Raw genomic sequence first — 14,850 nt, 5'->3', positions numbered from 1 at the left:
CTGGCTTCAGTCAGCCTTTCAGTGCACAGTAAAGCACATGTGCATACCTAGGCACCTTTCCACATTTGAAACATGTCACATGTTTTTAACATAGCCATCTGCAAATAAACAAATGTGCAACTATTTATACAGCAGTCATTTTTGTGTTTCATAGCCACAGTGTAACTGACTGAACAGAGTGTTGGTAGATCGATAGGATTACCCTTGATTCTCCAGAAAATGCAGATGCATAGCTGTATGCATTAAACAGCATAGCAAACCAATACCTGAGATGTCATTCAGAATATAAGCAGTGTCATTTGCCATGTCCTTCTAAATTGAGGTATTCATGAAAATGTGCATTAAACAAATGCTTCTAGTTTACTTCCCTCTTCATTCCTTGATCATTAAAGTAATGATGTAAACTGCTCTGTTAAATCATAGTATTGTGAATACTAGACAGCAAATCCTTAGTGCCATTAGTGGGTTTTAGAGCATTTGAATGAAGATTTTGGAGTGTGATTTGCTCTGTCTTTTGCTCTAGGAATGCTAAGGATGAAATCTGAGGCTATGCAGGGCAGAAATCAGGAGGTCTAAAGCCTAGCTAGAAATTAATCTGGCTTCAGCAATCAAGGACAACAAGAAATGTTTCTATAAGTATGTCAACAGCAAAAGGAAAAACCAGGGAGAGCCTCCATCACCTGCTAGACGCAGGAGGAAACATGGTAACAAGTGATGAGGAAAAGGCTGAGGTACTTAATGCCTTCTTTGCCTCAGTCTTTAATAACAAGACTAGTTGTACTGAGGGAATCCAGCCTCCTCAGCCAGAAGACAGAGACTGGGAGAACGACCCCCCCACAATCCAGGAGGAGACAGTCAGTGACATACTGGTTCACACAGACATACTCAAGTCTATGGGACCAGATGGGATACACCCAAGGGTGCTGAAGGAGCTGGCTGGGGTGCTCGCCAAGCTGCTTTCCATCATTTACCAGCAGTCCTGGCTGACTGGGGAGGTCCCAACAGATTGGAAACTGGCCAATGTGACGCCCAAGGGTCACATAAGAAGGGTTGGAGGATGATCTGGGAAATTACAGGCCTGTCAGCTTGACGTCGGTGCCCAGGAAACTGATGGAGCAGCTCATCCTGGGTACCATCATACAACACGTGCGGGACAACCAGATGATCAGGCCCAGTCAGCATGGGTTTATGAAAGGCAGGTCCTGCTTGACAAACCTGATCTCCTTCTACGACAGGGCGACCTGCTTATTGGATGAGGGAAAGGCTGTGGATGTTGTTTACCTTGACTTTAGTAAGGCCTTTGACACCATTTCCCACAGCATTCTCCTGGCAAAACTGGGTGCTCATGGCTTGGATGGGCACACGCTTTGCTGGGTAAAAAACTGGCTGGATGGCCGGGCACAAAGAGTTGTGGTGAATGGAGTTAAATCTGGTTGGCGGCTGGTCACGAGTGGTGTCCCCCAGGGCTCAGTTTTGGGGCCACTCCTGTTTAACCTCTTTATTGATGATCTAGACGAGGAGATCAAGTGCACCCTCAGTAAGTTTGCAGATGACACCAAGTTGGGTGGGAGTGTTGATCTGCTCGAGGGTAGGGAGGCTCTGCAGAGAGATCTGGACAGGCTGGAGCCATGGGCTAAGGCCAACTGTGTGAGTTTCAACAAGGCCAAATGCCAGGTGCTGCACTTGGGCCACAACAATCCCCAGCAGCGCTACAGGCTTGGGGAGGAGTGGCTGGAGAGCTGCCAGTCAGAGAGGGACCTGGGGGTGTTGATTGACAGCCGGCTGAACATGAGCCAGCAGTGTGCCCAGGTGGCCAAGAAGGCCAATGGCATCCTGGCTTGTATCAGAAATAGCGTGGCCAGCAGGGGCAGGGAACTGATCTTATCCCTGTACAAAGCTGGTGAAGGGTCTGGAGCACATGTCGTACGAGGAGCGGCTGAGGGAGCTGGGGTTGTTTAGTCTGGAGAAGAGGAGGCTGAGGGGAGACCTCATCTAAAACTACCTGAAAGGAGGTTGCAGAGAGCTGGGGATGAGTCTCTTTAACGAAGTAACAAGTGATAGGACAAGAGGGAATGGCCTCAAGTTGCGCCAGGGAAGGTTTAGACTGGATATTAGGAAGTATTTCTTTATGGAACGGGTTGTTAGGCGTTGGAATGGGCTGCCCAGGGAGGTGGTGGAGTCCCCATCCCTGGAGGTGTTTAAGAGTCGGGTTGACATAGCGCTGAGGGATGTGGTGTAGTTGGGAACTGTTAATGTTAGGTTAATGGTTGGACTAGATGTTCTTCAAGGTCTTTTCCAACCTAGATGATTCTGTGATTCTGTTAAATCCTCTGTGCTCCTTTATTTTGCTCTTCCAGAAAAGATCAATTTTACAAGCATAAATTCCCATACTGTGGTAGCATGGGGTCCTTCCACATTTCCCATGTACACTGCTTCACACATTCGACATGCCACAAGCATGAATAAGATTGGTATAAATACTGAGGGTAGAATAAAGGATCACTCTTATTCTGATCTGTGAAAGCATCTGAACATGTGCTAGGGGTTTACTAAAGTCGGCAAGAGTTAAATACATGCTTAAGAGTTAACCAATAAAATATTTGTCCTTGCTGAACTGGGAGCTCTGTGGTAAAAGGAAAAGACTATACCCAACCCTTTGAGAATATTTCTCTGTGGTATAACACTTCTCACTTTGAAGAAATAAGATGTAAGATATAATGTCAGTGACTCACAGCCTCCTTTTAGGGCATGTGTATAAGTGTATCTTTAAAACAAAAGCTATCCCCTTCTGATTTTAATGGGCTTACCAGTGGCTGAAGTAACAAAATGAGAAAATAAGAAAAAGACTGAAATTATATTTTTAACATCAATTAACAAAAATGCTAATTTCCTCCTTATTTTTTCCTGTATTTTTCCAGAATTTATTTTAAGGTTAAAGAAATACAAATATTGCCTCTTTTATGAGTTTGTCATTAATATGCCTTTTTTATAGTCTACATTTCTATATAGAAAACAGTTCCCAAAATGTTAAGTATGTGTTTAAATACTGTCTGTTCAATAGATTCTTTATATCTCAGGTTAAAAAAAGATGAAGTAATCTTCATCTGCAAATGTACAATGTTTATCAAAATGCATTGCTTCTTGATTAGAATATTGCTTTGTTTTGACCACTAAATGGTGTAAATGTCTGCAGGTATGTATGTCTGCCTGGGAGTGTAATGACACAGTTATAAATATTTTTCTGACCAACAGATATTTCCTGGACTGATTCTCTCAGACATTAAGCCTGCCAAAAGAATGAAGTTCAAGACAGTCTGCTACCTGCTTGTTCAGCTCATGCACTGTCGGAAGATGTTCAAAGCAGAGATCCCTTTCTCCAATGTCATGACGTGTGAGGATGATGATAAGGTAATCCATGTGGGCTCTTTAGGCATCAGTTCCAAGACCGCATCAAGCAGACCTGCTCTGAGAACATATGGAGTGGTCTGACCAACTGATAGAGCAGTTTTTGGTGTTCCTGCTGGAGCTGGAGCTATATAATGCCCAAAGCCTTCTCAGAGTTTAAGACAAAACTTAATTATAACAGGCCTCAAATTTGGGCAAGCCAGCACAGGTGACCTATGTGGCTTCTCTTAAGGGCTTCCTTCATAGGAATTAGAGTTTCTGAGGCTTTTTCTACAATTACCAAGAGCTCTTCTTTTGCATCATGAGTCCGTCAGTCTGAAGCTGATGGCAGCAAAAGCAAAATAATAATTGTATCTCTAGATGGTTCTCTAAAAAATGATAGGCAACTGATTAGCCAAAAAACCTTAGTCCCTAATACAAATCCTAAATACAGAAGTCCCTAGTACAAATATCAATACCACTTTCTTGAATGGCTTGTAATGCCATAACCCAAAATTGCTTTACATACTAGTAGCCTGGTTTACTTTCTTTTCTGTGTGTATTTACATAAAAATTTATGAAGAAAAAATTTTTGAAGAGTTACTCATTCCATTTTCTTTGCCAGTAGATGGCAATATTACATAGGACACTCTACCAGTTCTCCAAAACAGGGCATGTGTGCATTGGAATTGGTAATTTATCTTAACTGATTGATCCACCTTTTTTTTTTTTTTTAAATAATGTATGTTTATTGAAGATTCAGTCTAAATCTTACTTTCAGGAAGCATTATAACTTTTATATTTTGGAATTATATGTGCTTGTGTTTCTTCTGTGGGAAAAGAGGAGAAAAGTCCATTAGTTCCTCTAAAACAGAGTTTCAGTGAAGATTTTCAGGAACTCCAGATTTGTTTTTGAAACTGGCCCTCGAACAAGGCCTTCCATTTTTGAATTAGTACTGTTCTTTGAGTATTTAAAAAAAGTAACCCACACATTCTTTAAAACATATGCAATACTTTACAATGTGTCTTGTGTATATGTATGTATAAATATGGTAGTATACGCAGAAAATCCCGATATGGGTTTGCTAGGGATCTGATGAAAATTTTCTCATGTCAGAACATTTGCAGTGAAGTTCTACAGTGCTATCTTTAACTGAACCAGTTGTTCTGAGCTTTTGTACCTAATATGTAGCATTCATCTTGGAGCATGATATATGATTTTAATATAAATATGCTGTGTTGCGATGCAGGGTTTCTTCAGAGATATCAGCCCTCAAATCATTATCAAAAATAAGCTATGACTATAAAAGCTTTGAAGCCAGTGCATTATTGTAGCATGTTTTTATTTATTTAATTTCTGAGAAATATAAATACTGGATCTTGATAACATATAAGACATAAGTCTATTGTATGAAATAATAATAGAGATAAAAATAAGAGACCTAGTAAAATTAATTCTATGTGACCAACAGGTATTTTGATTAAGCACAGTAACCCTATTTCAAAATGGCAGAATAAATAATATCATTTATTCCATACATCAAAATAACTCCCATCATCTACCCTCATTCCAGATTTTAAAGCAAAGAAGTGTTTTCTTTTTTTTTAATGCTGTTTTGCTCACTCCTATTATTATGCTATAGGCTTAAATTTGGATTATAAAAAATCCCCAAAGATGTACTTTCTGCTGCACCTTAAGCAATACATATACTAACTAGTTGTTTATCTTTATGAAGAACAAAACTGTATATTCCTGACAATATTCCTGAAAGCATTCAGTTTCCCTGTAAACTTGTGGGACACATGCCTTCTGCAAGAGAACAATTTTATTTCTTTTTTGAAACATTTAGAGTAGTTGTTTGGCTAGCAATTTAAGATTTCTATTATGGCTAACAGAACCCAGAAGATAGATTTGAAAACTCTAATCCATATATATCCACAAGATTATTTCTCATGCTAAAACAATTAGTTCTTATGCCACAGACAACAAGTAATGTGATCTGATAGTTTGAAGAAAAATGTCTCAAGTAGCCTCATAATTGTTTAACACTGGTATAACCTGCTGTCTACATATAAAGTCAGAAAAACATGACTTGGAAAGTTATTTATCTTCGCTAAGGGGCATTCTTCTTTACAATCAGAAAACTAAGGCATCAGTCAGCAGTTAACCCTTCCCAGTGTTCATAAGTATTCATGTATTATACACGTAACATAAGCTATGTAATGAACTGCTGCAGTCCACTGTTTGCTCACTGATAGGGACCTCATGAGAACTACTTCTTGTGGAATAAGACAGGAAACTGCTATTCCTGCAGAATTACTTAAATAGCAATCACCACCTCTTTTTACCATCCGGTTTAAAAGGATATTTTGAAGTATAGCCTTTAAAGAGTGGGCTATTAAGTAGTGACTGCTCTGAAGAGAGAAATTTTGTGTGCTTTTGTAACAGCTTGCTGACAGACTATACTGAGTATATCCTGAGCTAGCGTTGTCCTTAGCCCTGAGCAGACTTGTCATTTCATAATGTTTTGGATGGTCTTCCTGAACTCTGCAGATGTTAGATAAAGAAGTATTCCTTTAACTGTATAAAAATAGTACAACTTGTCTGAGCTTGGCTGTCAAAACTCTTCTGGGAAGTAAGGTTTGACCCCTTTTGAGGTGCAAAGGTTATTCAATTAATGTCTCTTTCTTCATGCTCAATGTGCTAATCATTAGGTGACTTTTTTCAAGACTGGCCTACATCTTTCTCACTCTGTGTTTAAAAAATGCTGCATCTACAAGAGTATTTTGTGAAGGCCCTGATTGTTTCAGTGTGCTGGGGCATGGGCAGTCATACTAGTGCAGATCTAGCTGTAATGGTTTGTCTTACAGTGCCCTCAACTGAAGTCAGACAGATTGTCTAAAATCTCTTTCAGATACACTCTGTGATAAATCCTTTGCATTGAAAAGTACTATGAGTGATCATCTTGTCAGTTGTGCTATCATAAGCACGGACGAATTAACCCCAGTTAGGCACAGGTTAGCTCTGATAATTTATTGGACAGGTCCTTCGGGATCTGCACGTGCATTTTGGTATATTCAAGAGGTCTTAACAAGACAGCCACTTGGGTGAGTTAAAGATAGGAACACTTGAGATTTCAGACCCTCTGTAGTTACATATGGTCATTGTGCAAGAGGTTAAGGAAAACTATCTTTTCAAAATGTATATTGTTGCCTAGACAGCCTTGGACAGTAAGACTTTTCTTGTATCATGAAGAGCCTGGTTATCTTGTCTTCAGGATGTCCAGAGCTCCATGTCTTCCATCAAGAAAAAAATTCTAACTATTGTTTTAGATAAAGTTACGCTGATTGGGATCAAACTGATTATTTCCTCAATGGCAGAGAAGTATCAGAGCAGTATGTGAAGAGAATTTCTGCAGAAGAGGATTGAAATTCTGGATTGCAGTGGGGGTTTTCTCATTGACTTTAATGAGATCCGGATTTCAGCTAAGGAGTTTTTAAAATATAGTTATCACACAGAGATAAGATATCTGCCTTTTGTAGTTGCTCTGCTTAATGAATTCCTCATTCTGACTGAGCTTGAGATAATATGAACAGCAATGAAAAATTTCAATGTTAATAAAATCTGCGCTTTCTTCATCTGTGCTACAGAGGAGAGCATTAAGGACAGCCTCTGAAAAACTCAGGAATCGTTCCTCTTTTTCTACCAATGTTGTATACAACACTCCAGGAACTCGAGTAAACAGATACATCAGCCGTTTGATAGAGGCCCGGCAAACTGAGTCTGAGATGGCTGACTTGAACTTCATTACCCTGAAGTATAAGCAAACTGAGCGTGAAAATAAAGTAAGGGGTTTTAAAATTATTTTTAGTGATTTCACTGACCATGAGCCACTAGCATTGGTTTTTTATTTGTTTTTAGACAGTATTTAAATTTACTCACTATCTTTAAATAATCCTCTGCACTGTATCTCGGTTAAGAGGGTGATATTATCTCCACCTTCTATGGAAGCACTTGGAGGGGATAAAAAGAAGATTGGTATCTTTCTACGCAAGATCCTCCCCCATAAAGTTAAACATCTTGTGTTTTGGCCTTCCTTTCGCTTCTCCAGACTGCCTGACCTGCGTCACCTGTTTAATGCTGTCTCGTGGCAATGTGGCTGTCTACTGACTCATCTGCTCTGGAGAAGTGTTAATGACTTGAGGGTGCTTCCCTCTGCATATGTAGCCTGATAAGTATTGATCCCATCAATCCTAGAAAATATAAAAAAATCTTAAATCTCTGGACAAGGTTGTGATCTTATGCCAGAGTGACTGTGCTGAAAGCAGTGGACTTACTCCAGACTTATAAGCATGAATATAAGCTAACAAAGTAGAGCTGTTTGTTCCTACCTTGTATGGGTTTTATTTGTAAATACAAATTGTTTTAATTGGAAAAAAATAAAAGCCTTTCATTTATGTGTTTGAAAAAGCAAAAGTGATATGCTTATGGATTAATTTGGCAGTAGCATTTATTTTTCCACTGTAAATCACTTTGTAGTCTCATGTAAGAGATTGTAAGTCACATGTAGAGATTTCATGTCACTACTCTTTCAAGTTGGAAGGCTGTGTGCCACATTGGACTTGATTTTTTTAAGGTCTTGAGCATTAACTTTGATTTCAGGTTTCCAAAGTGATTTTTTATTTAATTGTAATTGTTTTCTTTCAAAATAAGAAAGTCTTTTGGTGTAAATGAGATTGAAATTTGGATCTTTCTGAGAAAACACTTGTGCGTTTCCAGTCCTGAAAAGTGTTCTGTTGTAAGGACTGTGGCTTAGTGGAATCAGGGACAGTAACAGCTCAAATCTGAGCCCCTGTCTCTCATTAGCAGCTGCCTCCAGCCCACCCATTAGTGTCCTGTCCTGAGTAGCTGAGGTGATAGGACTCCTTGAAGGCAGCGCCAAGGGGGTTATGGCCTTTTTTTGTGATGAGGGAGGAGGGAGTGCCACCTCCTCCTGGTTCGAAGTGAATGAATCCTTTTTGCTCCAAAAGATAAACATGCCTGAGCCTAACCTAGATTTCACAGAATCATAGAATGGTTTGGGTTGGAAGGGTCTTTAAAGATCACCTAGTTCCAACCCCCTTGCCATGGGCAGGGACACCTTCCACTAGACCAGCCTCGTCCAACCTGGCCTTGAACACTTCCAGGGAGGGGGCAGCCACAGCTTCTCTGGGCAACCTGTTCCAGTGTCTCACCACCCTCACAGTAAAGAATTTCTTCCTAATATATAATCTAAATCTACTCTATTTCAGTTTAAAACCATTGCCCCTCATCCTACTGCTAGACTCCCTGATAAAGAGTCCCTCTCCAGCTGACTAGGTACAGGGTGAAAACTAAATAGCTAGGCCAACAGGAGCAACTGAAACAGAAGGCTGTTAAGGAAAATGTTGTGTAGACTTCCCTCATCTTTTTTTTTCATGTGAATTAAGCAATGATTATTTGTAAGTTTGTAAAACGGGTAGGGGCTTGTTTTGGCTTAGGCTGAGAATGGACAAGCGTGGGTGGCTGGGTGTGTATAAAATGCTCACTGTCTGCATTTCTTCCTTTCTTTAACAGTACCACCAGCTTCAGGATGAGTATTTCACCAGTGCTGTAGTTCTTTCACTAATTCTAGCTGCCTTATTTGGCCTTGTCTACCTTCTAATAATACCACAGTAAGTTTCTGTCTTTGGCCATTATAATTCAAAGTGGAACATCTTCAAGCATCCTGCACAGGTTAAAACATTAATGTCATTGGAATGGGAATTAGCACCCAGGTCCATATCTTCTCAAACAGCAGATTCTCTGATGGTTATAACCTCAGTCTAACTATTGTCTCTTCCATTTGTCCAAAAGAGTCACATTTTGCTATCTTATTTAAAACAATTTCTTTCCTGTTCTCTCTTTTTTCTTTTTTTTTTCTTTTTTTTTTTCTTTTTTTGGTAGAAGGATGTGCTTAGAAGACAAAAACACTGACATCTGCTAAACTTATTTAAAGCATTTATGCACTACAAACAAAGGTGTTACTGCAGTATAAATATATTTGTGCTGGCTTTGGACAAGGTACTTCAGGTACTGATAGCAACATAGATAGAGCTTAATGGGAACTAAGTACTGAAGTATCCATCCAGCTTTTCAACCCAAATTTATAGCCTGCATTGAGCTTTTTGGTATCAGTGCTATCACTACACAAACTGCCTAGTGCATAGTTTGGCTATTTCCATAGGAGTTGCAGTCAGAGCTTGGCTGCACTAAAGCAGACATAACCAAATACTCATGATGAATTTGGGGATCTCTGATGCCTATTGTTGAGTGATATAATTTAGTGATTACTTCAGATTTTGTCGATTCTATGTGAATGCTTACTAAATAAAAAAATAATTAGACTTCACTTTCAAGTCTAGGGGTTATACTAAGTAGATATAATTGTGTTCAAGGTATAAAAATGATGAGTAATAAGCTTTTTCAGATGAGAATATCGAAACATTCAAAATAAGCTCCACTCACTTTTACTGATTATTAGGATTTCAATGGGAATAGAACTGGCCACAGGATAATGCTTTAGAAAATCCCATTTTAAATTCTGGTCTTTTCTATTCACAAATCCCCAGTCAGAATAATTATTACTCCTATATTCTATTATTTCTAATTGAAAGTTTGAAAAACACCTTTTTTACTTTAATAATAAGAATAACAATAACAATAATAATAACTTAAATTTGTTATATAATAACTTTCAGCTGCAGCATTCAAAGTCATTTACAAAAATCATCTAATTTCCAGACTAATGACCTCTGCTGACTAATTGGAGCATAGTTAAGAACTCTTTCACCTACTTCTGAAGTAAAGCCCAGCTGCAGTACATAGCAATTTCAAACAAGGAGAGACAAAGGGTATTAGCATAATTGAAACTGGAATGAATTTCCAGGAATCATATGGTATGGTAGTTGGTAACCTTTCCAAAATGTACTGTCACTTAAAAAGCAGCTGGACAGAGATTCTATTTAAGCTCTGATCTGACAAACACACGAGCTCCAGCAGAACATGACCACTGAAGGCCATGAAGATGGACTGGTTTATCACTAGGTTAGTTAGAAAAGCCACCCACTGAATGGTCTTAAGTTCTCTCTTCCAGCATCTGGTGGTGGTGGCTTCATACAACCAAATTACTAGTCTTCTAGGGATTTTCTCTCACTGTGACCATGAGCTAGACTAAAAGTATTGGAAAATTTCCCCTCTCCACAGAACTTGGAGCTTTAAGTTGCTCTTTAGATTGCCAAAGTAGTTATAAGTATGGCAAGAGAATGCGAAAGCCAAGACAAGTGTAATGTGTTACTATAAAGGGAGAAGTGATAATAATAGTGTTTGTCATGTATCACAATATTCCAAGGAGGAGATTCAAAATCTAGAGACGAGAAAACATTGTTAAGAAAGCCAGTTGCTGCATAAATACACAGAAAGCAATGAGCTTGACATTCTCACAATTCCTGTGATCATCTGAGCAAAACAGCTTCTCGGTTAAAGACGTATTTTATATCCCCAGATGGAGATGGTGAAAGTAAGGCTATGTTCCTGTCAACTTAAACTGTCCAATTATAGAGGCACACATGTAGCGTAGCCACTAAAGATCCTGGTGATGAACCTTTCTGATGTCTTATGCTGAGTTTATTTTTAAAAAACAACATCGCCCTTTATTACTGGTGCCAACCCAAATCTCTGTTGGTGTCCCACTCAGCACTCCTGTCAGTTGTTGGCTGTTGCTGCCATAAAAGACACTGTTGCAGTCATGTCCCCTGCATTTTTTCCTAGCATACTCCCATGAGCCAGTCCTCTAAAAGCACAGGAGAGCCTGCTGTCTATTAATATTTGTATTCAGAATCCATACTGACAGCATATAGAGTCACCTTCCCATTCTGGATACAGATACTACACCACAGAATTTTCCCTGTTTGTGTATTGGTGGGAATTGTTACATGAATGTTGTGGTTTGAACCGAGAGGGCAACTGAGCGCCACACAGCCACTCACTCACCCCTTCCTCCTCAGGAATGGGAAGGTAAAAATAAAGCAAAGGCTCGGGAATTGAGATAAGGACAGAGAGGGGTGACTTACCCATTATAGTCACAGCAAAAAGACACACTCATTAGAGGAAGAAAAAGAACATCAATTTAATTCAGACTCTAGCAACAACACTTACAGACAGAGTAGGACAGTGAGAAGCATTACCACATCTTAGAAACACATCCCCCTACCTCTCCCTTCTTCCCGGGCTCAGCTTTGCTCCCATTTTCTCTACCTACTCCCCCCCAGCAGCGCAGGGGGCAGGCAATGGGGGGATGCAGTCAGTCCCACCACTTCTTCCTCCTCAGGGGGAGGACTCCTCACACTCTTCCCCTGCTCCAGCGTGGAGTCCCTCTCACGGGAGACAGTCTTCCACAAACTTGCTCCAACCTGAGCCCTTCCCATGGGCTGCAGCATTTCCCAAGCTGCTCTGGTATGGATCCATCCCACACGTTGCAATCCTCCCAGCACTGAACTACAACAGCGGGGGCTTCTTCCCTCAGAGTCCTGGTCTTCTTAAGGCACAGTCACCTGCTCTCATGTGGGGTCCTCCACGAGCTGCAAGTGGGCATCTGCTCCACTGGTGACGTCCATGGGTGGCGGGGGGCTGGCCCTGCCCTCTCACCACGGGCTGAGGGGGGTCTCTTCACCGGCACACCTCCCCCCCTTCCTCCTCCTTTCTTCCATTGACCTCGGTGTTCACATAGGTGTCCTCACAACTGTTCCTCACAACTCCCACTCCTCCTCCCAGGTTCCACTTCTTAAATACGTCACCGTCACTAATTGGCTCAGCCTTGGCCAGAGGCGGGTCCGACTTGGAGCCAGGGGAGCTTTGAGAAGCTTCTCGCAGGAGCCACCACTATAGCCCCCTCCCCTGCTACCAAAAACCCCTGTCACACAAACCCAGCACGGTGAATTTGAAATCAAAGCCAAATACTGAGAAATTCAACAGCAGAAGAATTTTGAACTTTTACTATTAGAAACCTTGTACAAGCAATCTTTCTCCAGTGATGATCAAGGGCACAGGTACACATATGCCTGCAGCCATGGCTCACATCTTCTGGACTGGCTGTGTTGTTCTCACAAGACTAGAAAAGAAGGTGTGAAGATCATATGTTGCTGTCATACGGCCCTGGCTCCATGGATGGCTGGGGGCCAGGCTGTCCCTAAGCATAAATCAAAGCACCAGCGCTGGTGGACTCATTTTTGCCAGCTTGCTCACATCCATAAGGTACTGTTCCAATAACACAGGTTTTCTGGAGGAGGGAAGTGCTTGGTCTGCACTCCTCTTCTCATGAAGAACAAACCTATTTTGAAAGATCAGGAGAGGGAAGATTAAGAATTAAAAGAATTATTACAGCATCTTTGTGAAACCTAGGATTTTTCTAACCATTGAGGAAGATTGAAAAAGTTGTTCTGTTTCATTAGAAGAAGGGATCGCAGTCTAGTCTGATTTTATTTGACTTCATAAGTAACTGAGTTGACTGACCTCTGATTTCTGAATCTTTGAGAAGGAAAGATTAAAAGGGAAAAGCGTCTGGTAGCTGCTACACAGCTGCCAAGGCCAAGTAATTAGGTTACACACTCCACTTATAGGAGTCGTCATGCTGAATATTCTGCATTAGCCTACAATTAGAAAGTGTCTCTCCTGTCACACCATATAGTTGAATTTTTGAGGTGCTTTGATCTCCTTGCTGAGGTCAGAGTGGGCATCATATACAAGAACATTTACTGATTTCTCATACTTGAGAGCAGTGCTTTTCACTCTGAAATTTCCTCTGTGACCATATTACAGCAAGGGTGAGGGGGAGATCCTCCACAATTCATCCAAAATGCCATTTCAGAACAACCCCTGTTCTTTTTGTTTGCATCTGTTACTGAGTTGCATTGCTTTACTTCTGTTGTGTTTTGATTCTAGGAGTACCGTAGTTCTTGTTCTCCTGGTGTTCTGCATATGCTTCCTAGTGGCTTGTATTATGTACCTACATGTCACACGAGTACAAGTAAGTGATTCAAGATTTTATTACTATTCTTCCTTTTCTTGGCTATGATTTGTTTGTCCTTTGGAATATGAAGCTGTCAGCACATGCTTCACAGATTCAGGGTCTGAAATCTATGTGCTTTTCAAGTTCATTGCTAAGTAATGTATTAGGCACTTCAAAAGCAAAGATGATTCACTTGAAAGTAGACTTTTTACATGAGTAATCATTACAGCAGTGTAGCATTCAGTAAAATTAATGCTATGGTTTTTGTCTTTTTTGCTAAGTCTTCCCTGAACACCTGCCACTAGCTACTGAATCATTCCAGCGTTCAGATATACAGCTGCTTTAACCTGACTTTTTCTCCTTTCTGACTACAGAGCATGCTAGTTCTCCCTTCCATTCCAACTGGTATCTGGGTGTAAAGTCCTGGTAACTTCCCCTCTGTTTTCAACACTTTTCCTGCCAAAGCAGCAGCTGTTTTGATGGTAAAGCACAATGTTTTGCACATGCAACCCTTGGCCTGTTCAAAACCTTTAGTAATGATTAATTCTCCTGCATTACATTTTCACAACAGTAATGATGCAGAAGGACATTTGGTTGTTGTAGGAGAGAAGTAGGTCTGCCAGATCAGAATAAAGCATCTACAGACTAAATTTCTGATGAAAAAAATTTGTAGTGGTTTAATCTAAATTTAGTTTTTTCAGACAAATATCAGGAGAAAACACCTACACAGTTAACTAGCTTTGCTGATTAGTAAAAACTAATTTTTAGTTAAGAAAAAATGCCCTTTGACAGGAGGAAGGTAATTGTTTTCATGGAAACACAAATAGTATATTAGCAGAGTACCTGCTACAGAGCAGATCTTTATAAGGTTACACAACTATTTGGGAGTAATTTTGATGATCTCCTTTGTTTCATAAAGGCACAGTAGTTTATCATCTGTTCTTCTGTCTATGGATGGTAGAAACACAGATGAAGTTTGTAGGAAATTGCTCCTCTTTATGCCATTTCCCTGGGCTAGTGCAAACTTAAGGTTTGTTCCAGCTGTTTTGGCAGTCAACAGAATTTGAATTTATTTCAGGTTCCTGAGAAAATTCAATAACTTACAGGATCAAATCCAGAATTAGAAAAATAAAGAAATATAAAAATTCAGAATATCGCAGTTTTAAATTTTGTGGTGAAAATTTGTCTTATATAATGAATAAAAGATAATGAATACACTATGTATAATGAATATAGAATTGTAAACTGGTCATTTCCCTATTTTAATCAGGCTTCTGGCATTTATTAGCTATTTTACACTGGACAATTAACTCAACTTCTCCATACTTTAACATCAAATGCCTCACTCATAAAACCACTGTAATAATGTTTTACTGTACCAGTTACCCAGCATTTTGGGGAT

At 40.0% G+C, this 14,850-nt stretch overlaps 1 protein-coding gene and 1 long non-coding RNA gene across 5 annotated transcripts in view; one reads left to right on the top strand and one right to left on the bottom strand.

Annotated features, from left to right (window-relative positions):
• ADCY1 (adenylate cyclase 1) overlaps positions 1–14,850 on the top strand; it is a 181,401-nt gene that overhangs the window by 120,600 nt on the left and 45,951 nt on the right. For all 3 annotated transcript variants that reach the window (XR_012629129.1, XM_074869914.1, XM_074869905.1), the window contains exons 8-11: positions 3,253–3,408; positions 7,036–7,230; positions 8,981–9,078; positions 13,382–13,466. Coding sequence is in view for 2 of the 3 variants with exons in the window: in XM_074869914.1 (XP_074726015.1) it covers positions 3,253–3,408; positions 7,036–7,230; positions 8,981–9,078; positions 13,382–13,466 (534 nt within the window). In the remaining variant the exon portion in view is untranslated. The remainder of the gene's footprint in view (positions 1–3,252; positions 3,409–7,035; positions 7,231–8,980; positions 9,079–13,381; positions 13,467–14,850) is intronic.
• The window catches only part of LOC141944016 (uncharacterized), a 35,803-nt gene continuing 33,583 nt past the window's right edge, over positions 12,631–14,850 (bottom strand). For both annotated transcript variants that reach the window (XR_012629131.1, XR_012629130.1), the window contains one exon: positions 12,631–12,770. This is a non-coding gene — a long non-coding RNA (uncharacterized LOC141944016). The remainder of the gene's footprint in view (positions 12,771–14,850) is intronic.

Source organism: Strix uralensis, chromosome 1 (assembly GCF_047716275.1).
Source record: "Strix uralensis isolate ZFMK-TIS-50842 chromosome 1, bStrUra1, whole genome shotgun sequence".
NCBI lineage: Eukaryota > Metazoa > Chordata > Aves > Strigiformes > Strigidae > Strix > Strix uralensis.
The sequence above is the reverse complement of the archived record's forward strand: the minus strand, read 5'-3'. Positions and strand labels throughout refer to the sequence as shown.